We start from the raw sequence: 23241 nt of genomic DNA, 5'->3' as shown, positions 1-23241 counted from the left end.
ATGTTATTATAGCTAAATTTGTTTTGCTAATTGTAGGAATTTTCCTCTATTCAAAATGGTACAATAATATTTATGGTTACGGTATGGATGACAACTGACAAGATTTGTTGGCGAAAATCAAAGAATATTGAGGTTTTAAGGTATAGTTTGAAAATCAATCTAAGGTAAAAACATATACGCATGACAATGAATGTTGAAAACTCAATCAATTAATTATCTTACGAGATCCAAGATGATTATGAGATTCGATGTATGATAATATTAGCTATAAAAATGAAACAGATAACATTTTTTTTATATGAAAATCAGTTGTAAGAAAAGAAGATACAAATTTCAAAAAGAGTATTATGAATAATTACATATGAAAGGACCTTTCACGTCAATGAAAGAGGTTCAATATTGTGCACATATTAATATGGAAATGACCCAACTACAGTGTGCTCTAGAAGAAGATGGAAGATATAATTTGAACTTCAAAGGGTCATAACTATGACTTTATGTCAATCTGCTAACTAAACCTCAATCAAATAACTAATGCAAGTTCTAAATGCTAAATCGAGCATCCACTTTATTTAGTTGAAACAAAAACTTTAATGAGAGGTCTCCACGGTTAATTTACCTAAAAAACACCCGATGGAGTTGTCACAATAATAAACCTATCCTCATTCACATTTACAAATTGCCCAAAATATGTTCCCTCTAATAGTTGCCTCTAAATCCCACTCAATTTTCCCTGAATTTTTCCCAGTGTTTCCTTGTGCCTCTAACTATTAATTGCACCATAAAATGATATGCTTCATCATATCCATACCATCCTTCCTTAAAAATAACAGGATATATGGACCCCTTACCCTTATCTTCACTTAAGCTGATCTTTGAAAAAAAAAAAAAAACAGTAAAATTCATTTTCGTATAAGGCTAATAATTGTTAAAATTAAAAAAAATTACAAAATAAAATATTTTCAAGGAAAAATATGTTGGCAAATGTTCATCTGCCCCCAGGTAGGTGCCCCACTAATCTATTTGCCCTTTTTTTTTTTACGGTAACAGTAACAGGGTAGGTGACCAATATCAATTTGCCCCGAAGTAGGTGCCTCATCTATTATTTTAACCCCTAATTTGATGAACAATATCTAGTAACGAGGCATGCGACAAATATTAATTTGAGTACGATAGGTACTTTGCGTATTTCATAAACAGTGATTGGTGTGATAAACAGTCCTAAACGCAGTTGCGTTTATTGTGTTTTTCATGCTCGATGACGAGAAAATCATCTCATCTTATAAAATTCATTATTTCAGTTAATAAATCAATAATTTAATTGAATTAATCTGAGATAATTTTTCATTATATAATAACTAGTTTAAACTTAAAAACCCTTTGATATACTAATTTATATTAGAAAATTTACCCGTAAGCCCAAAACTTGTTATCAATGAAAATCGATCATTTTCTAGCAAAATACACATTTCTTACACACAAATCACAACATTGTATAAGGAATAAGCAATTTTCATTAACCACCAATCAATTTAAAAGTAAAAAAATGATATTGATTGCGAAAATTGGATAATCTAAATGAAAATAAAAAAATTACTATAAATGTCAAAAAAATCAATTAATACTAATCTTATAATTCATTTTGAAGGTGAATTTGATTGAGAAATTAAAAGAAAAATTGAATATTTTGGAACTAAATTTTCCCGTATAATTAAAAATCAATTAATTAATATAGTTTAAATTAAATATATTTTTATATGTAATTTGAGTATATAGAAAATTTATCATTATGTAATTAAATTATTTTAAATTAAAAATAAAATAATTTTTAATCATATAATAAAATATTATCAATATATTTAAATTATATAAAAAAATAAACACATATTATTATGCTTATTTTAATGAAAAATTAAGTTGTTAGCAATTAGTTGTTGATGAGGAGATTGGAGAGACAAGAGTCTTCCCTTAATAATTATTTTACTTTACTTGGATAATATTATTTAATAAATCGAGAGACCTTTCCCAACACCTTGCACGTGTCTGTCTCTATCACTAGTAAGTTTGTTAATTAAAAAAATTAGCATAAATAGATAATGTATTTCCATCTAAGATTAAATTAAATAAAAAAATTAATGATATAAAGTTAAAATAATAATTTTATTATCTATTAATTTAAAAATATAATAATTTTTTATCAAGATCTAAATGTTTTAAATTTGATAATTTAACTTTTAAAAAGGTTTTAAGAATTTATAAATTAATCTTTAAAATGTGTTTAAACCTTATTTATTTTGAAACTATTTTGTAATATAATATTTACATTTATAATTTGTTGGTTATATTCAATTATTTAGGGTGTAATTGCCAAACTATAGGGGGTAGACTGATACTTTAAGAATTCCAAAAGACCTTCGAACTATTTTTAAATTTCTAATAATCCCTTAAAAATATTTCAAAAAAACCATTAATATTTTTAAAATTACAATATATCATGTACTATTTTATAATAAAAACACCCATATCTATAAGGAGAGAAAAAGTAAAATGTGAGGGTGAAAGGGAATAAAAATAAGAGACTTTTTATATCATTGTAATATTTAAAAGATCATTTCAATAAAATAATAGAAATAAAATAATAATTCACTTTTTAATAATATTGTTTCATTGGCATACTTTAAATTTGGGTGATAAAATATTATTTAGGTTCGACTTTATATAAGAAAATATTATTTATAACGACTAAGGTGGAAAAGTGTTTTAATGGCATACCTTGGATAAGAAGATAATTACTTTATTGAGTGAATTACGTGTTCTCACCCGAGATTTAGCCTTAAAATACTTTTTTACCCTTAGTTGGTATAAAGAATATTTTTTTCATACAAAAATAACATTTTTTCACCCAAAATTAAATGATGATAATGAAACAATAATATTGGGGAGTAGAATTACCATTTTATCTATACGATTTTATTTTTCAAAATTATCATATAACCTTAAATTAACAAAATTAAAAGTAACATTTTAAATATTCAAATTATATATGAAATTCTTAATTTCTTTTTCTTTCACTTTCACCCTTCATTTCTCTCTTTTTATAGATAGGGTATCTTTGTCATATAATTGTATATTATGGTTAAATTAAAATTTTTGAAAATATCAAGGGTTTTTAAACTTTAAAAAGTTTAGGGGTCTTTTGAAAATATTTGAATTATTGTTTGCCCTTTAATAGTTTAAAAAATGATAGTTACACTTAAAAAAAATTAATAAAATGTAATAATATTTTTTTAAGTGTCAAATTGTCATGTTTAAAATATTTAGGTCTATAGAAATTTTTTGTTTTTATTTTTTAAATTAATATATAGTAAAATTACTATTTTATCTTTATGTTGATAGCTGTTTTACTAGAGTTTGAGTTTGAATAAAAAATATTATTTATGTAAACTAAGTGTGGAAAAGGGTTTTTAGACCAAACCTTGGGTGGGAAAATGTCAATTGCTCTAGTCTGTTCTATTTTTCTAGTTGACGTTAACTGGTGAACCCCAAACGCCCAAATTAAGGTGTAATGCCTCAAATTGTGCCACCATTATCTTTACACAGGACACTGGGCTGGGCTCTCATCTTGTAACTGAAATCACAGTCAAAATTACCATTTCAGCCCTCTCCGTCCTCTTTATATACGAACCTCCCTTCTTCATGCTTACTCCTCAAACACACGGCTCTCTATCGTCTCTCTGTTTTGTTTCCTCCAAAACAAACAGAAACATCTCTTATTCATTTTCTTTTAAACCATCTCAAATGGCGAAAGGTGGCAAGCTGACGAAGCTCAAGTCAGTGCTCAAGAAACTCAACTCATTCAACAAACAAAGCGGCGGCCGTCCCAGCATGAGCTCCATAGTCGCAACCACAGATGATTCCTGCGCCAACACCGGCGACCTTCACCCTGTCTATGTCGGAAAATCTAGGAGACGATACCTCATCAGCTCCGATATCATTGATCATCCGGTTTTCAAGGAACTGGCAGAGCGATCAAACGATTCGTCCGACACGATAAACGTGCCGTGCGAGGTTGTGTTGTTTGAGCACCTGCTTTGGATGATTGAAAATGCCGATCCACAGCCGGAGTCGTTAGATGAGCTCGTCGAGTTCTACGCCTGTTGACTGTTGAACAAGCACGGTGCGGTAAAAAAAAAAAATTTACATAATTAAGCTTAAGTCATAAAGATGTAAATGATGATGTAATTTTAATAATTATCATTAGCAGTGTAAGCAGAGGATTAAAGATAGCGGGAAGAAGAAAAGATGAATCAAGGAACAAATAATGTTTACCTTTGACGAGAGGATGATTTAACCCATTGTAAACAGGCTAATGGGTAGGCCTGGTGGTGAGAGATCGGTATTGTTTGTACTTATGGCTACTGTCATTGTTTATTTGTTTTGAGTAAAATGTTTTATTTTTGCTATCTTCCTTTCATTTTCTTGTTTATCAGTCATTCATTCTCATCAGTTTGAGATCGAATTGAGATCATACAAGGCAAACCCTTAACGTATCTAGTATAATAATTACGAATTTAATCATTGTATGTCAAAGCTTCCCAATCTAACAAAATTGAGTCAAGATTCGAATTAAAAAAAAAAGAAGAAGAAGGAAGATAGGGTTGAGCAGCTTATGATGTCCCACTCGCACATAGTGACAAAGCCTGTTGTTCCGGTGAAGGAATTGGGCCATTTACTTTAAACAAGCTCTGCTGAAATGCAATTATCCACAGCTAGGTATGAATTTGTCAGTGGGAAATGATAAATGCAAAAGAAGCAAGCAACAAATCTTTAACAAAGTTGTGGATAGAAACATGTCAAGAATATTTTAAGATTAAACTTTTAATTAGGTAAGACTAATCATTAATTTCAAAACTTTACTTCGGTGTAGTTGGTGTTTTATCTTTTTGTGTTGTTTATTAAATTACGAATAGATGGTCTGAGATTCTTTTGTTTAAGAAAAAAAAAAATTGTGGATGCCAATAGAGGTCTTGGAGCTTAGTTTTATAATAGAGCTACGAGGATTTATTGCTTAATTGTATTACATTGACTTTCTTTGCCTCAAATTTTATGATTTGAGGAGGCAGATTCCTCTAATTTTAAGATTACATAAAAAAATTCTGACTTAAACACTAATCATCAATCTCATTTAGAGTTGGTAGACTTTATAAAAACCTTCTAATCTCTACCTAATTATAAATTAATTAAACAAGGAAATTATTAAAGATTAATCAATGGCTCAGTATATACTCATGCACGTAAAGCTGGCTACTAGAAATCAATTACTAGGCCTCCAATAATCATATAATTTTATAAGTAGATGCAAATTTTTTCAATAATTTAAAAAAAAATAAATAATTAAAATATTTTACAAATGTTATAGAGATTCAAATTCAAAATTTTACCCTAAAAAGTATTTGGTTTTAAAAATGTTTTATTATTAAAATAATATTTTTTATATTACTTATTATATTAATTAAAAATAAAATTATTTTTACCCTACAAATTTTAATAAATACAAATATAATTATGATAAAATAAAAATTATCTTAATATTTTTTTAATACTTAAAATAAAAATAATAATTAAATTACTTTTTATACCACCCTAAAAACTTGAACAATTTAATAATATCCTTCATCTATAAGAAAAGTATTTGGTTTGCATTCTAATGATCAGGTTGTTAGAGAGATTCCATTTATATACACTTGTCAACTTTTGATTGAATAAACTTTTTATAATTAGTGGAAGACACGAAATTTTGCCAATACATGCATTAGTGTGCCAAGTTGCCATTCCCTGCCTACCCCATAAATCGCGCTGCTGAGCTGCGTTTTTATTATGCCACACCTTTCTGCTCCTATTTTTTTCCGCGTAACAGTATTTTATATATACATATATTTTAATATATAATTCGATATATAAGTAATATATTATTATTTAATTTAAATATTATTTTATTTTTAATTTAAAATAATCTAACTATATATATATATATATATATATATATATATTCAAATTATGTATTAAAAATATATATAAATAGTTTTATTGTTTTTCAAAAATATGTATAAATTATGTTTTATGTGATTGAATATTATTTTATTTTTAATTTAAAATTAGTTAATTACATGATAAAATATCATCTGTATATCTAATTATATATACTTAAATATGTGTATATATAGTTTTTTATATACTTAAATATCATAGCTTATGAATTTTACTTAAATTTGAGATGATATATAATAGCTCACCATTTGTATGATTAAGGCTGTACAACAGCTGTTTAAATTTAGTCAAGGTTTGCAAGAAGGACAATTGGCCTTCATTGCAAATACATGTGATACAGAAAGTTAATTTTTATGTTGAGGAGAATGAGAATAATGTGATGTTGTGAATTTCTTTGCTGTTTAGAATGGATCATCACTTTTTCATTATGTTGGTATTGACACTATGGATGTGGGATCAAGATAAAGCATATTTTGAATAGGAGTGAGCTCGCAATTGACTCGAATAATGAATGGGTTAGTTTAAATTCAGATTGAAATAAATGGGTTGGAATTATCTTAACTCAAGATTAACTTATTTTGTAAAATCTTTGATCGAGCTCGAATCCATGTGAATTAACTCTCCATTGGAGTCAAGTCAGCTTGAATGTTTAAGCTTAGCGTGGATCGATTTTAATTCTTCAAAATTAGGAAAAAAAAAATGTTATGTGAAATTATAAACCTAATTGCGGAAGGCAAAAATTTTGACTAGAAATTGGAACATCATTCATCCATCTACTAATCTATGAAGTTTTATTACATGTTGGGATTCGATCAAATGCGAAAATATTATCAAACAATCAACAAAAATTAAAGACGATGTAATAGTGGAATACGAAGATATCACGTATTTAGATTTTAGATATGTATTTTGGAAAAGTATTTGAGATAAGAGAAAAAACAATATCCAAACATATAATGATATATCGTTATTTATGTATGTAGTTTTATTGTTAATATTAATAGAGAAAAAAACATTTGCCCACACGAGGTTTGGCTTAAAAATACTTTTTCACTCTTAGTTAATATAAATAACATATTTTCATCTAAAATCAAACTTTATTTAAAAAAAAAAACAAACTGTATAATGATAAAATTGTAATTTTATTATCCATTAATTTTGAAAAAAATAAAAAACAATAATTTTTTATCAGACCAAACATTTTAAACATGATAATTTAATCTTTAAAAAAGTTTAAAAACTCACAAATCAATCACTAAAATCTTTTTAAATGCTCATATATTTTGAAATTATTATATGAGTTTAATAATTGTAATATGACATTTACATCTATAATTTGTTATATTTTATTCAATTCTTCAAGATTGTAACCATCGTTTTTCAAACTATTAAGAATAAAATTTGTAATATATAAATAAATTTATTAGATAACATATTATTATATAATTAAATAATTTTAATTTAAATAAAAAATAATATTTAATTATTTAGTAATATATATAAATGAAAAAATATATAAAATGTTTTTCCATTTTTATCTATATATTAAACTGAATAACGAAAGGCAACAGAAAGAAGGAAGAATAGCGTTGGTGAATGGCGCTGGTGGTTTAGCTGAGTGCTGTCAGTATCGAAGAAGACAAGCTACCTTCCATAAGAGGTCGCCGCTTTTCACGGCTTTGCACGAGAGCGTGGTGCCCAATTATCTCACACAACCGCAATTACGTTGTCGTTTTCCAAAATTAAAAATAAAAACACCATAGCCGAGGACATTCACGTCTTTCACGAAGTCAGTCATCAGTCCGCCAGATGCCGCAGAGACAAACCCACGTGAAAGTGGGTCGTCAAATCGGATTGTGGCTCATCAAAATCAAAATCTTCTCCTCATCAATCATGTTACTAATGGAATTTTTTGTCCCCGAATTTGTACTATATTGCATATTATATCTATAATGCACAATTCATGCACCTTTTCGAATCAATTATTTATTAATTTATGATTAGATCAATTCAATCTATTTATTTTAATTTTAATTTTTATAATTAATTAATTATAATAATAATAATAATAAATAATTTAATTAATATTTTGTAATATTATATAATTATTATAAATATTATTTATTAAATATTCTCAAATTTATAAGACTAGTATAACTTTTAATTTGTTATTTTTATATTGATAATATAATACATAATATTTAAATACAAATAATTTATATAAACTATATTTGATTTATTATGAGTTTTTAACTCTAAATTTTAATATATTTAAATACATTATATATATAATGTATCATTATATGATTGAATGGTTTTAAATTAAAGATAAATAATATTTAATTATATCATCTATATATCTAAATTGTATATAAAAATATACATACATATAATATTGTTTTATTGCATAATCTGAATAAGTGAAAGTGGACAAAGAGGAATGGATTATTTAGAAGAGTTTTATTGTTTTTTAAAGCACTTTATGACAGAATGTTAACTTCTCTTGTATATTATTAATATTTTACGATATATGGTACGTATTTTATAATATAATATGATAAAAATAAAAATAATATATATCATTAGATGTATCATAATTAATATAATACAATAAATGAAAAACTTAAATAAAGTTAGAATGCAAGAGTAATTGGTCCGTAATAATTGATGGTTTAAATTCCATTTGGACTAGCCTAGCCTGTATTAAACACTTTGCTTTAGCTCCCTTAATTGTCTGCTTTGCTAGAGTTCTACTCTGTCAACTCTCACCACATGACTAGGAGGTCTAATCTAAAATAGACCTTTCGGCCCATCAAACACTCTCCTAGGTCACTCCTCTTATACTTTTAGCAGGCAAGGTGATCTTCTTTTCATTGTTTCTTATTCTTCTAGTTGTTTTTGTTTCTTTTGAATGGGAAACTCCTCTTACCCTAAAGGGTGCGTTTGGTTGAAGATTTTTAAAATTACTTTGGTAATTTATCTTTTATTCTCTTGTTTGGTTTATCAGTAATAAAAAATTACAATAATCTTCTATTACTAATACTGACGTGACAGGTAATATAAGTGATAATCTGATTATCATCTTTATCTTAGGTATTTAAAGATTACTGAGGTAATCTTGAGTTTATTATAGAAAAATTATTATTTATTAATTTTTTGAGATAAAAATAAATTTATTTTTAATTAATATGACAAATAATATACAAAATATTTAAAAATAATTATATTCAATGACATTTAAGTAAAATAATTTACTAGTAATATTTTATTATATTTAACCAAACACAATAATTATTTATACCTATCAAATTTTATCAAACATAGTAATTATTTATACTCAGTAATCTTCTAAGTAATCTATCTTCAAGATAATCTTTCTATTTTAGTAATCAAACATTACCCAAATCAAACGCCCCCTACTCGTCTTTATTGCATGACCCAAGCTGCCTAAATGTGTGGTCTTTTCTTACTAGCACCACTGGGCATAACTATTGGTCACTCTCTAGGCTATTCTCCAAATGAGTATCTCTAATCTTAAAATCTTACTCAATGCCTCAATGTAGATTAAGTTTGTGTATGAATTCTCCACTTGAGAATCAGGGCCAAGCTCGATAGAGACTTTCCCAAAAAACAAATATAACATTTAAATAAACACGCTTTAACACCAGGCTGCATTTAATTTTGGTTAACTATAACTCAAATTTAATATTTAATAATTAAATAAATAAAATTGTTTTGAGTATTATTTTTACAGTAATATTATATATATAAATAATAACATATTAATAATTAGATATTATTTTATCATTAATTTAAAATTACACACTTATATGATAACGTATATTATTTATATATAAAGTTATACTCATTATTTGTATATATAATTTATAAATGTTTTTAATATTATTCACCAATTTAACTATCTGTCATTTGATCTAATCGTCAATTGATCAGAACAAGTTTTTTCATTGGGTCAATGTTCAAATTGGTTACGAAAACATATTTTGATATCTCTACATTAGAATTAACACATTTTATTTTATTATTCTAGCATTCAATCATGACATGGACACTCAAAGTAGAATACCAACAAAGAGCAATATTACGTGTACATAAATATATCATTATATGATTAAATATTATTTGATTTTTAATTTAAAATCATCTATTATATGATAACAAATAATTTATATATCTAAATTATGCATAAAAAAGTATATAAAAAATATGTATGTATAATTATATTATACCAGCGAATCAAACAAGGAGACTAATTTCAAGCTTCAGATACATGCAAAGTAAATCTAACTACATTCATAACAACCACATATGCGTTTATAATAGGGTTTACTTACACTTCTTTCTGGAACACCACAAGTGTTTGATTCCCAGTTAAACATTAGATTCAGAGGTCACATTCACTAATACAGAGGTTAAACATTACTTCTACCAACAGCAAACTGGATATTTTCCAACTAAAAGTTTCCCATTGTTTCACTTACAGAGAGAAGGAATAAAAATTGAAGGGGGGAAATATCTGAATAGAAGGAGACTATGCTTTACACCAGAAAAATCAGCCCTAAATTTTGCCCACTACAAGGCCATCATAATTTGCTTATTCTTCAAATAGCTAGTGAATCTGCGGCTGCCAAATCACCAAAGAAAGTTTACTTCAAGTGAAAAGAGGATGACAGCAATAAAATAAAACAATAATGGTGAATGAATGTAATTCAAACCAAAAAAATGAGCAACGCGTCAACGACCTTTGACTTCTTACCACAAAAAATATTGTACTGGTTAAAAGTTAATATTGTCTGCAGTCAAATAACTGAAAAAACAATGCCCACTTTCTTCTTGTCGTACTAAAAACAATCCAACATTCTAGTCCATGTATCCCTAGTCCCTACACTTACCCTTATTATATCCATTCTCAAAGAGACCTGCCCAATTAAGCACATCATTCTTTCAGATCTCTTCATTGGCCGCTCAAATTCAGAGTATTATGGTATTGAAACTTGAAAAAGAATGTACATATCACTATATAATTAGATATTACTTTTATCTTCAATTCAAAATCACTTAATGATATGATAATATATTATTGTTTATGTATAAATTTATATTCATTATTTGTGTATAAATTTGCGCTTATAATTTTATTGTAGTGATTAAAGTTATAACATTTCCTTTCAAACAAAGTCGCAAAAAACAATAAAACCATAGGAGCACAATGTTAGAAAGTTACCTGAGTTGTCATCTTGGTGATCCTTCTGATTCTCTATGCACTTCAGGAGATACTTGAAGGTCTCGATCTCACAAGGAAGTGTGAGCCCGCCACAATGATCAAACCCAAACTCTTCTTCAGCCTTCTCCAAGAGAAGCTTAAACACAGAGTGGCTAAGATAGCTGGTGGGAATTATAAACCTCCGAAGCTCTAGCCCCACATAAACTGCCAAATAGCCTTTAGGAACATCAGGTGGTGGTTCAGGACTATGGCAGCCATCCTCATCTGAATCACAAGACATTACATTTGTCAGGCTTTTATCGATTACTGGCGAAATTTCCCCACGACTTGGATTAGAATGAGAGTTGCTCGGTTTGGGGCCAAGAGTAACAGATTGCCACTTTTGGAGGATTTCCTTCAGCTTAACAATCTGTCGTATTCCAGTCAACTTGACGCCACCATTGTCATTCATGGCTAAAGTTTAACCCAACAGTGAATGAAAACCCAGGATCCAATTCAGAGTGTTTGACTGCAGACAAAGTCTCATCAAATCTTCCACTACATACACAGAAAACACATCTATAATGTAAACTAACAAATCATTAAATCCTTTTTACTAATGAATCACAGACCTCAATCCAAGAAAAACACATCTATAATGTAAACTAACAAATCATCTAATGAATCACAGACCTCAATCCAAGTAGTTTTACAGTAAAACAAATTCCATCATATTCACTTTCTTTACTGGATTTATTATTGACAAACACCAATTTAATCCGATAAATCTTTTTCCTGAAATTATCTCTAAGTGATAATTTTTGTTGATCCCTGATTATATTCCACCAATAATAGATTTGTTTCAAGAAATTCCCAATCATCATCTGCACTATTCAAATTAAGGAAAAAATTATAGAAGAAACTAATTTTAAATGAATTAAAAAATTTCTTACATATCAATATATGCCCCACAAATAATTAAAAAAAGTTAAAAATTCAATATGAAGACAAACATGTCATTTTCAAAAAAATTCTGGGCTTCCAATTACACAAACAATATAAAACAAAAGAGTATATACGCTCGGAATCAAATAACATCGAAGCATCCTTCAGATCACAATTTTGGATCCAAAAAAAAAAATTCAAAACAAAAGAGGAATTCGCATCACAACATTTAAATCAATTAACAATACCTGACTGAGAGTCAGCTGCAAAGACGGAGAAGAAACGCCATTGGAGCTTCGAAATCTGAACATAGAAGCAAGCTCTTCAAGGAAAGGATGAGATTTTCTTTCAAAAAAAATTACAAATTAAGACTTTTCTAATCCCAAAGCGTAAATTCGGAAATCAAGGAGCTGTTTTATCTATACGCTTATCGATTATCACAGCAAAATTCTCTGAGCCAAACCGAAACTGTCGGAGGAGTCTGTTTTTTCCGTTTTTCTATATCAAACGTAACTAAAATAGATAAAAAGAAATTATGAATAAAAAAATAAATCAAAATTAATTTGAGTGATTAGCTCAACTTTTTATACACGTGTCATTACAGTTACACCGGCTTCTTGCCACCTTTTTATTACCTTTACGCTTACTTCAGGTACTCCCGACCGGCCCGGCCTATATTTTGTGAGTTTGTTTTTTTAAAAGTAATATTATATATATATATATATATATATATATATATATAAAATAATAATATATAATTAAAAATAAAAAATAAATTAATATCTAATTATTAAATAATATATTATTATTTATATAAAATTAATTTTATACACATAATTTTATTATTTAATTTCGTCTTCTTAATTAAATACCATAAAAGTGTGTTTAAGTTGAATAATTTTTTATTATCTAAAATATATTAACAAGAAGATTATTCAGTATAAATTATTATTATATTTAATAAATATTAGTAAATATAAATAATTATAGTGTTCAGTTGAATGTAATAAAAGAAAAGTAGTGTTATATGCGTATCCAATATGCATAATTTTGTATTAAAACAACAACATATTACTATGTGATTAGATAGTTTTAAATTAGAGATAAAACAACACATATTCACATGATTATATATCGTTATTTATGCATAAAATTATTTATATTGATTGTACACATAGTTTTATAGATTAAAAAAATACTTATTATTAAACTTAAATGTCTTTTAATATAATTATTCTAAAATAAATTATGTTACTTATTATATTAATTGAAAATAAGGTTATTTTTTTAAGAAATTAATAAATAAAGATAAAATTATGACAAAATCAAGATTCTCTCGATAATCTTTAATGTCTAAAGTGAATTTATAATCAGATTATCTTTTATATTAATTGTCACATTATTATTTAAATTTTTTATTACTTTATAAATCAAGTAAAATATTATTAATAATTAAAAAAAATTCAGAATAATTTTTAAATACTTGAACCGAGCACCTTTTAAAATTATGAATATCCTCGTCCTCCAAATAGTCACCAAAAAAAAATTCTAGGATTGTTAATAATTAAAATTGTTTATGTAATCACCGATTGAATCAAGTATAGTTTAAAATCTAGTTAGTAAAAATATGAATTATTTGTATGCTCATCTAATTCACATTTTAAACATGTCGTTTCAATTTTTTAAACTCAAAACATATTAAATACATATTTTATATGTTTTCCATATTAAAATCATATTTTTACTCTTTTTTATGTTTTCTTTTTTATGAATTTGTTAAAGTACGGAAATATCTTTTGTATTTTCAATTAATTATTATAATATCGTGACTATATAAAACAAAAAATTCAATTTTTTGTCATTCAGATCTCTAATCTCTCTCAATAATTTTTTATGATGATTGAATTTTAATTATATATTATGTTATATTTTAAAAGTTAATTAGGTATTTTATATTTAAATTGTTAATAAAAAAACTATAAAAAATATTGAAATTATATTTGATATTATTATATTTTTATAAATATATTATTGATAATATGTTATATTAAACTCATATATTCATATTTTATATATTTTTTTATATTTAAATTTTATGATATCCTTTTATAAACATATTTTTTATTATTTATTATAATATATCCCAATAAATTCTTTTTTTTTTTTCTCTCGTATTTACTAACTGGCGTGTAGGATATTAGCTGTTCTTTTTCTTTTAAAAAAAAAATTCGGTGAGAGACATGTACGAGTTCGCCGGGAAACTACGAACAGTCTACTTATATCTTCAAGGTTTTAGTGGACTGGGTTCCCAGGCCCACCATGGGCTTAGCCTGATCTTTATTGGCCTTGTACGTCCTTCTTTTCCGCTTCTAATTCTTAAGCTCCGCTCTCCTCTTCGTATTCAAAACTTTGTCGTTCTTCCACCATAGAACCCTCGCTCTCTGTAAAACCCTATCTGAAGACTTTCATTTCTGTCGTTTTCCTTGCCGGAGGTACTTAACCTCTTCTTTTTCCTTTTTATTTTTAACCATTTTAGATGTCGTCTACTCTCTATTTGCTCTGTTTCTCATAAATCCCTCTTCCGTTTTTCTTGATTTTTATGTTATGTATAGGTTATTAGATTTGTTGTCTTTTCGTATATGCGTATTTTTTGGATTTGTTTGCTTGGTGGATTTGGTTCCGATATTAAAATGTTGACATGGATAAAGTTAAACCTAATAGATTGAAAAGCATTAATTACAATGCAGTTGAAGGGGTTGTGGCTTGAACCGACAAGGTAATCTTTTTTAGAAACTAATATTCCAACCGGTCGAAGTGTAATTACGGTCTATAATTGGGTTATGTTCCTCTCAAAACCTAAAATTGTCTGGTTTAGGAAATACGTTATTTATGGTGTTGCCTGTTGTCATTGTTGGCTACCACGAATTTCATAAGAGTTAAAATCGACGTCTGGTGGGTGCATGTCGGGCTTGGGTCTTTGCTTTAGCAAGTGAATCCATTATGTTAATCCTACCTTTGCTAAGGATTCCATAATCTCTTTTTGGTACCTCTGCACTCATCATAAAAAGGATGTAGCTCAGATGATTATTGCTTCTATTCAATACAAGAAGCCTCAGTTAATTTGACATTTTATTGTACCTAGATTTTTATTTTTATAACCAGTTTGGGATATTTAATTAATTATTGATATGTTCATTTCAATAGGATTTGTTGGGCTGCAACAGTGATGTTAATTCCTAGGCTTTTGAGAGCTGGAGCATGGATGGTCAAAGAGCTGTCAAAAGGTACCTATGTCTACAATAACTAGTTTTGATTTGTCTGGATTAAAGTAGCTTTCATAGTTTAAGTTTGTTGCTTTCTTTATATTTTGAATACAATGAAAATGTGAAGAAAAGGATTTGTTTTTTATCGGTATCACTCTCATGTGCTTCCTTCTTGGCAGAATGTCATACATGTGTATCTCGAACAGGATGCATACGTCAACAGTGGCAACCTTTGGTTAGTGATCTTTGTTTCAATGATTAAATCTTGGTCTCATTTTTTTAATTATTACCTAGAAGTAGATTGGTATACCTCTTGTCTTCACACAAATGACAAGAGATGACTTTGTGATTATTTATTACCTTATCCATGCTTTTGATAACCACTATTGAAATGCCCACAATCTAAACAAAGGAAATGAATATATGCCAGTGGTTATGATAGACTTATGTTTTTGCATTGTCCAAAGTAATTAATTTAGAATTATGGAGTTAAAAATGAGAAAAATTCTGGATTTGTCTAGTGAAGGGGACAACAGATTATTCTGACTGTGCATAAAAATATTTAAAAAAGAACGGACTTTACAATGTGGTGTATAGCTTCTACTTGAAACAATATTATATGTTTTGGCTTCTGAATTATTATCCCTTTGACGGATCTTTAAAACTATAAGTAACATATACCATTGCTGGTTTTCGTGACCTCAAGGAAGATAGAAAGATAATAGATAAAGGAAGTCCTTTAGGCTTCTCTACAAGGAACTTGAGTAGGACATTATCTGTAGCTGTTCTTTGACTTTTATATGAAAGGCTTCAGAGTTTCCAACTTGGTTTAATTTTACCTAGTATGTACTAAAGGAATTGCAGAATGCTGAGTATTGAACTTCTTGGTAGAAATTCAAACGAAATGCCACTCTTGTAAGTTGTCACTTAATAGATTTGCATTTTTTTAAGTCCCGAATATTGAATTGGTTATTGGAGTTCTAGCTGCAATCATATTTTTTTGAACAGATTAATTTCTACATTATTGGAAAGAATAAGGATTAGTTAAAAATTTAAGTGGCAAGTGAAAATGAAAATTTTAAATCTGTTTAAGTTGTGTATCTTTAAAGTTTATAGTATTTGCATTGACAGTCATCTCGATTGACTAATTTTTTCTTCAATATATACATAACTTCCTCTTTTATTTGTTTGATGGGAACAGTTTTCATTACAGTCAGAACCTAAGGTGTACCAAGGATTCATATTTCAGAAATATCTGCATTTTTCTACCACAACTGCTAACGATGCTAGTGATGAAGGCAGTGAACAGAAAGACATGTAAGCTATTTCGCTATTTCACTTGCAATTAAAAAGGTTTCGTGATTCAAAAATTAAAATAGGAACTGGATTAAGAATCTCGCAAGAATTGATTTTTGTGCCTCTTATACTAAATTAATTGCTTGAAGAGTTGATTTAGTAAATGATCTATATCTGCAAATTTAGTATATGCTATGCAGTAGCTGCAATGGAATGAAGAGCAGATTTGTTCTTGATAATTCTGGCTTTGGGATATGTTTTTTATAGTTTCCATGCAATATAGATGTTGTATTGTCATGAACTAAATTGGGAACTGTACTTTAAGGAAATATTTTTTTTGCTTCTGCAGATAGTCAAATGGAATGCCAATTATCCTTAATTTACAACTTCACATTTATTTGAAGATTGAGATTGAATTTTAAATAATTTGCTTCTTTGTCATCACCCAGAAGCTCTTCTGTGCAGGATAAGTGTGACATTTGTTGATAAGGATGGAGAGGAAAAGAACATTAAGGTTCCTATTGGAATGTCTATGTTAGAAGCGGCTCATGAGAATGATATAGAACTTGAAGGTAAGGATTGATTTTTCTTAAGATTAGTGTTTTGTGCCTGCTTCATTTTTTCCCTGTTGTTATCCTTGTCTATGAAATAGTTGTTCTAAGTAATCCTCTATTCAAAATTTAATCAACTATAAGATGTGTCTTTTTTCTTTTTTGGGTCATGGAGGGCTTTATTTTATTTTCTTTTTCTGATGTTTTTTGGAATATTGGAACATATTAACTTTCCTGTTCCAGTATCATAAGATAGACTGATTATCTTCTCATCATAGGCTTAAACTTTAATGCTGTACTTGTTCTTATCAGGAGCATGTGAAGGCTCGCTTGCATGCTCGACATGTCATGTGATTGTTATGGTACGGTTGTTAGTTATATATGTGTATGGCAAATCTCTCATTGAATTTTTTTTGCAGAAATTTTGAAATGTTGATCTCTTTGAGTGACTTTTTATTGAACCTTATTTTAGGATGTAGAGCAATACAATAAATTAGAAGACCCAACTGATGAGGAAAACGACATGTTGGATCTGGCTTTTGGGCTTACTGATACGTGAGTTCTTATAGTATGAGTGTGCACTTAGCAAATGTTTGGTATTCAACCTTATTGAATTTCATGGTTATCATTTTTTCAGGTCTCGACTGGGATGTCAAATCATCGCGAGGCCTGAACTTGATGGAATTCGCTTGGCCATTCCTGCTGCTACTCGAAACTTTGCTGTAGATGGTTATGTACCAAAACCACACTAAATTTAACAACATTCGGTAACTTAGGATGCAATTGTCCAATTTTGTAGGTCTTATACTATTTCGGTTCATGGGCAATCTTTATATCTTCTCATTCATTTTGTACTACATTGTGTACTGAATAAACAGCAAATGATATTAACAACAAATAATTCTGGTGGAAAATCTTCATCTTACAAAGTTGCTAATTCTCTTGTATCCTGAATGAAACAATTTTATTGTTAAACATCTTTATCAATATATGCCTTTTATACTGATTTAGTTGATTATGTCAAATAAACCGTTAGCTTCAATTCTGTTGGTCACCACTTATGTACAAACTGGAAGAGGTTTCTCCTTCACCTAAGGAAGAAAATTGTTACTGAAGAAACCAATAAAATTGTACATGTCAGAAGAAATTCACGCATATATTCTTTTTTTTATTCATTTATTTGAGTTATGTTCCTTAATTTTTCAGGTGTAATGTCAAATATAATAATGTTTAGAGAAAAATAAAGAAGTTTACTTGGGTTCCCAGAAAATGTCCGAAAGAAGTACAGTGAAGTCACCTGGGAATTACTTCTTTTTTTTTTTTAATTTTAAATTATGCAAATAAACAAATTACCAAATTTGGTATATAATTAGCATTGGAAAGGATGGTTCGTAAAGTATGAAGAATAATTATTTCTAGGGAAAAAAATCTTTGACGGAAAAATTGGAAAGAGATTAGATCTTGAAATATAAGGGTTCTAAAGAGTCTCTTCTAAAAAGAGTTCGGGAATCAAAATTGTACAGGGAGGAAATTAATTAAACAAATTACATTTTCCTACTTAACACTTTTTTTCATAAAAATTTAATTATATTAATGAAAAACAATTAAATAATAAAAATTACATTTAATCTTTATTATTTTATTTTTAAAAATTATAATATAATCTAAAATTTTAAAAAAATCAATATATTATTATAAAATAATAAAATTATGTTTATCTATTTTGAGTATATATATATATATATATATATATATATTATATATATGTCATAACGTGATTCGATAATTTTAAATTTAAGATAAATTAATATTTAATTAGTAATAACACACATAAATATGTATATATTATTATATACCTAAAATAAGTATATATAATATTACTTTTATAAAATATAATAATATAATGTAATATAAATATATCATCAGAGCTGAAATACAAAACTGAAAAATGTGATTACAGCATGGAGCATACATCTTGGAAATACAAACTCATAGGTAATCTAATTTGCATGTACATGGCACAATATTTTGCAATTTTTAATTACTCTTGAATCTGGTCCTGATTAAAAATGTTATGAAATAATTATAAAGATCTTTTTCTTAAGATTTAAATTAAAAATTAACTTCTTTGTTGATTTAATAAAGAACAATATTATACGTATTTATTTTAAGGATATAGATGAATATATATTTATATGTGTTATCATATGATTAAATATTATTATATTCTGAATTTAACACCATCAAATTATATAATGACACATATTAAATATGTATTTATTTGTGTACTCAAAGTGGGTACTCATAATTTAATTATGTAATTAATGAGATCCTTAAAAAATGAGAATTTTGGTCCTAATTTAGAGTCTTTAACCCTAATGAAGAGAATATTTTCTACTAAAAATGAAGATAAGATGAGAATGAAAAATATTTCCGCAATTAAGGTTGGATTTGAGACGAACCGAGCTCGAGCTCGGCTCGACTTAATAATAATAGAGTATATTAGTTAAAACGACGTTGTTTTATAACAAAATTTTTAATTTACGAACTCTGACAAGTACGCTTGAGCTCGAAAATATTAGCTCGAGCTAGCTTAGGGTTGGTTCATTTTGAGCTTAAATGAGCTCAGTTTGAATCCAACCCTATCCTTCTTTAATTACAGATATGTAAATATCTTTTTTTAAAATACTAATAAATCCTTACAATTTTAGATTATAAGGGTTTTTTAAATTTATTTATGTTTTTATTGTATATATTAATATAGTTAATATATATTATTTGTGATATTTAAAATAATAAATTAATTTTAATTTTAGTTAATTTTGTTATTTAATATATTTCTATTATATTTATAAGATATGGGAAAAGAAATTTTTCCAACCGATAAGAAAACATAGAGATTTTTCCTCAATGCGGGATAAAGAAGAGGAAATAGACAATCCTCATTATCCCCGTAATGGAAATGGCAAAAAAAAAGGGAATTGCTATCCCTTGCAAAAATAAAAACTAGTGATAGGATATTCGGCCTGTGACTGTCCCAACCAACCCGTGCCATTCCCACATACATTTGGAAGTTGGTAGCAGCGTAATAAATTGAGATTACTTATTGGGGTGAGCGATTGTCCACGCAAAGCCCAATCAATTCTAATTTCTATCTCCATCTTCTTGAAGCCTCCCAATAATCAACCCCAGCGCCTCTCTTCCTTTATCTTCCTCAGACTAGATGAACAAATAAAACTACATACAACACTGACTCACTCTGATCAAACAAGTAACAACCCACCTCAAGCATTTCTCTTTCTTTTCAATGGCTTCCCTCACTATCTCAAACCTCTCTCTCCCTGTTTCACTTCCCATTCAAACTCCTACAACCCAATCTTCTTCAACCTTCTCAGTTCTCTCAAAATCAACACAATCCCAATTTTATGGACTCAGTCTCTCTTATTCTTCCAGTGTGCTAATCCCATCTTCCACTTCATTTAACACTTCCATTGTTGCTAAGGTGCATTCTCTACCTCATTTACTTGATTTGTCTGCTTTCTTGTTTTTGTATTCTCAATGGGAATGTTGAGTTTTCGCAATAGGTTACCAAAGGCCAGGTGCCGCCAGAATTCACATTGAAAGATCAGGATGGAAAGAATGTGAGCCTCTCCAGATTTAAGGGCAAGCCTGTGGTTGTCTATTTTTACCCTGCTGATGAGACCCCTGGCTGCACCAAACAGGTTTTTTCTTTTTTTAAATAGTTTTCCTTATAATTTCATTACATGTTTTTTATACTGCTTTGGATTTTTGATTTATAGGCAATGTATGTAAATAGGGTGTAATGATGAAAAAAATGGAAAACGCTAAAATAAAGTGATCATTTTTCAGGCATGTGCTTTCAGGGATTCATATGAGAAATTTAAGAAAGCAGGAGCTGAGGTTATTGGGATAAGTGGTGATGATACATCATCACACAAGGTGAGAAAGTAAATTTTGTAAGGAACAGCTTCAGGATTGGAGTTTCAGTCTTTTTCTCGGCTCTGATAAATCCCACATTACATTTTAAAATTTCTACTTGTTTATATATTCTTCCCATGTTGGCTGACTTATATATAAAGCCATTCATTGAACCTACTAAGTTTTGATGGTAGTCTCAAATGAACAACTTTGGTGAAACTCCCTAAAATCCTTAATATCCCTGTAGTTAATAAGTTAATAATCTATACAAATCAATAATCCTGACCCAGTAATTTAATGTACCATTTCCTTTTTAATTAATAACCAATCCTTTTTTACAAAGATTTTGGATCAGACTTCCCTTGTAGGACAATTGCTGATAATATATAGAGCTTTTTCATAACTCATCAGTCACATCAGGAGGTTAAAAATCTGTAATAAGAAATCTGAAAATGTCATATTGAAGTTGCACATAACTAGCTAGCCTTATTCTGAAATTTTACTGGATATCCTAGCTATATGTGTACATCTCTCGCAAATGTTCATTTCTTTTGTGTTCCCATTTGCCAAAATCTGTAATAAGAAAATGAAGCAGGAGGAATGAATTTTGGACCGCTCTTGTATTCATCTATGATCAATTGTGTTTCTCAATCGTTTATAATTTGTAAATTTTCAATCATGCGTGAAGCTGACCAGTATATGTTTGAATGTAGGCATTTGCAAAGAAATACAGACTTCCTTTTACATTGCTGAGTGATGAGGGCAACAAGGTGAGAAAAGACTGGGGAGTGCCTGCAGATCTGTTTGGAACTTTGCCTGGAAGACAGACTTATGTTCTCGACAAAAATGGAGTGGTTCAGCTCATCTACAACAACCAATTCCAACCGAAAAGCACATTGATGAGACCTTGAAGCTTCTTCAAAGCCTTTGAAACTCAAATTTTGGAATGTTGTCTTTGTTTCTTCTTGTTACCACTTGCATATATTCATGTATGATTTAAGGAACTCTGTAATTGCCTTTGCTGTAAAAATCAGTATGAACCCTCTATTTCGCAAGGAAATGAAACTTCTTTGACATTTATGAGAATAAAATTGTTTTGTTTCTGATGAACAGGATCTGTCTGCACATGGCTACTTCAGTTTATTACTTCCTGAAAGTAAATGTCAACTAGAATTTAAGCTGGACTGGTTCTGGACTGGAAAAATTATATTGCCAACAGAGATTCATAAACTCTATCAAATATGTGTTGAATCTTCCTACACATATCTCGATCTGTATTTGCTAATATTAAAGTAAAGAACTTAATATTATGATGTGCTAAATTATAATTATTTATTAATATCATAGCTCCATTTTTCCTGCTCAGAGTATTGACTGCAGCAAGGGCTAATACTTCCAACAACCAGTTCTTTTTCTCCAAATGCTCCATCCCATTTCTTGTCAGATTTCATAACTTTGATTGTAGAACCTGATGGACTGCGTCATGACTTCCCTCTCTTTAGTTACTTGTTCAAGCATCTTCTCCACATTGGGGAGCTTAAATTTGTTGTCAGGTTGTTGAGCCAGCCAAATGCTGCTGAGCTTAGCAGTGTGGAGGTTTAAAATGACGGTTTTTACCTCTCCAAATAACTGCTAAATATGCAGTTAATTATGGAAGCTGAGGCAGTCCGGAACTCCCATGTTTTTGCTCCCCTTCAGTTTTCATCCTTAGTACTAAGATGAATATTTAAGGTTTCCCAAGTTGAGGGAACTTTTGTCACACACACCCCACGGTGTTCGGTTACAAATTCATCAAACAATGGCAAGAAGTTGGGAGTAATACTATGTCTACTCATTTTACGTATATAAATATGTACATATTTATATGTGTTATTATATGATTAAGTATTATTTTATTTTAATTCAAAATCACTCAATTATGTGATAATATACATAAAAATATACATATTTATTTACTCAAAATAGATATGTATAA

The 23241-nt window shown here is 28.4% G+C and overlaps 3 protein-coding genes and 1 pseudogene across 5 annotated transcripts; 3 read left to right on the top strand and 1 right to left on the bottom strand.

Moving 5' to 3' along the window:
- Nucleotides 1-3718: 3718 nt before the first annotated feature.
- LOC123200991 (auxin-responsive protein SAUR76-like) lies at nt 3719-4463 on the top strand. The gene is made up of 2 exons (XM_044616422.1): nt 3719-4177; nt 4265-4463. Exon 1 carries the CDS (start codon nt 3799-3801, stop codon nt 4159-4161), a length of 363 nt encoding a protein of 120 aa, XP_044472357.1. The 5' UTR covers nt 3719-3798; the 3' UTR covers nt 4162-4177; nt 4265-4463.
- A 5873-nt stretch (nt 4464-10336) lies between these two features.
- Nucleotides 10337-12717, bottom strand: LOC123200357 (protein SMALL AUXIN UP-REGULATED RNA 10-like). Of its 2 annotated transcripts, none has more exons than XM_044615528.1 (3): nt 12466-12717; nt 11294-11801; nt 10337-10693 (listed from the first exon to the last, which is right to left on the bottom strand). In XM_044615528.1, the coding sequence occupies exons 2-3, from the start codon at nt 11742-11744 to the stop codon at nt 10671-10673; spliced, it is 474 nt and encodes a 157-aa protein (XP_044471463.1). In that variant the 5' UTR covers nt 11745-11801; nt 12466-12717; the 3' UTR covers nt 10337-10670. The 2 variants fall into 2 exon arrangements, with proteins under 2 accessions (XP_044471463.1, XP_044471462.1); XM_044615527.1 differs by having other exon boundaries at nt 11294-11830; nt 12466-12716.
- Nucleotides 12718-14552: 1835 nt separating this feature from the next.
- Nucleotides 14553-18259, top strand: LOC123200208 (2Fe-2S ferredoxin-like). Of its 2 annotated transcripts, none has more exons than XM_044615359.1 (8): nt 14553-14709; nt 15422-15501; nt 15660-15715; nt 16682-16797; nt 17242-17348; nt 17640-17689; nt 17800-17882; nt 17965-18259. In XM_044615359.1, exons 2-8 carry the CDS (start codon nt 15444-15446, stop codon nt 18077-18079), a joined length of 585 nt encoding a protein of 194 aa, XP_044471294.1. In that variant the 5' UTR covers nt 14553-14709; nt 15422-15443; the 3' UTR covers nt 18080-18259. The 2 variants fall into 2 exon arrangements, with proteins under 2 accessions (XP_044471294.1, XP_044471293.1); XM_044615358.1 differs by lacking the exon at nt 14553-14709 and adding an exon at nt 14866-14993.
- Nucleotides 18260-20449: 2190 nt separating this feature from the next.
- On the top strand, nt 20450-22357 carry LOC123200184 (annotated as a pseudogene).
- Nucleotides 22358-23241: the final 884 nt, after the last annotated feature.

Source organism: Mangifera indica, chromosome 17 (assembly GCF_011075055.1).
Source record: "Mangifera indica cultivar Alphonso chromosome 17, CATAS_Mindica_2.1, whole genome shotgun sequence".
In the NCBI taxonomy this organism is placed as follows: domain Eukaryota; kingdom Viridiplantae; phylum Streptophyta; class Magnoliopsida; order Sapindales; family Anacardiaceae; genus Mangifera; species Mangifera indica.
This window is presented reverse-complemented; position numbering and strand designations above follow the sequence as displayed.

Bases quoted from the DNA above. Each gene is read 5' to 3' on its own strand.
- LOC123200991 (XM_044616422.1), top strand. From the start codon at position 3,799: ATGGCGAAAGGTGGCAAGCTGACGAAGCTCAAGTCAGTGCTCAAGAAA.
- LOC123200357 (XM_044615528.1), bottom strand. From the start codon at position 11,744: ATGAATGACAATGGTGGCGTCAAGTTGACTGGAATACGACAGATTGTT. The intron at 10,694-11,293 runs GTAACTTTCTAA...GTGATTTGGCAG, and splicing joins TCACCAAGATGACAACTCAG to CCGCAGATTCACTAGCTATT.
- LOC123200208 (XM_044615358.1), top strand. From the start codon at position 14,959: ATGCAGTTGAAGGGGTTGTGGCTTGAACCGACAAG. The intron at 16,798-17,241 runs GTAAGCTATTTC...TCTTCTGTGCAG, and splicing joins GGCAGTGAACAGAAAGACAT to GATAAGTGTGACATTTGTTG. The intron at 17,349-17,639 runs GTAAGGATTGAT...TGTTCTTATCAG, and splicing joins GAATGATATAGAACTTGAAG to GAGCATGTGAAGGCTCGCTT.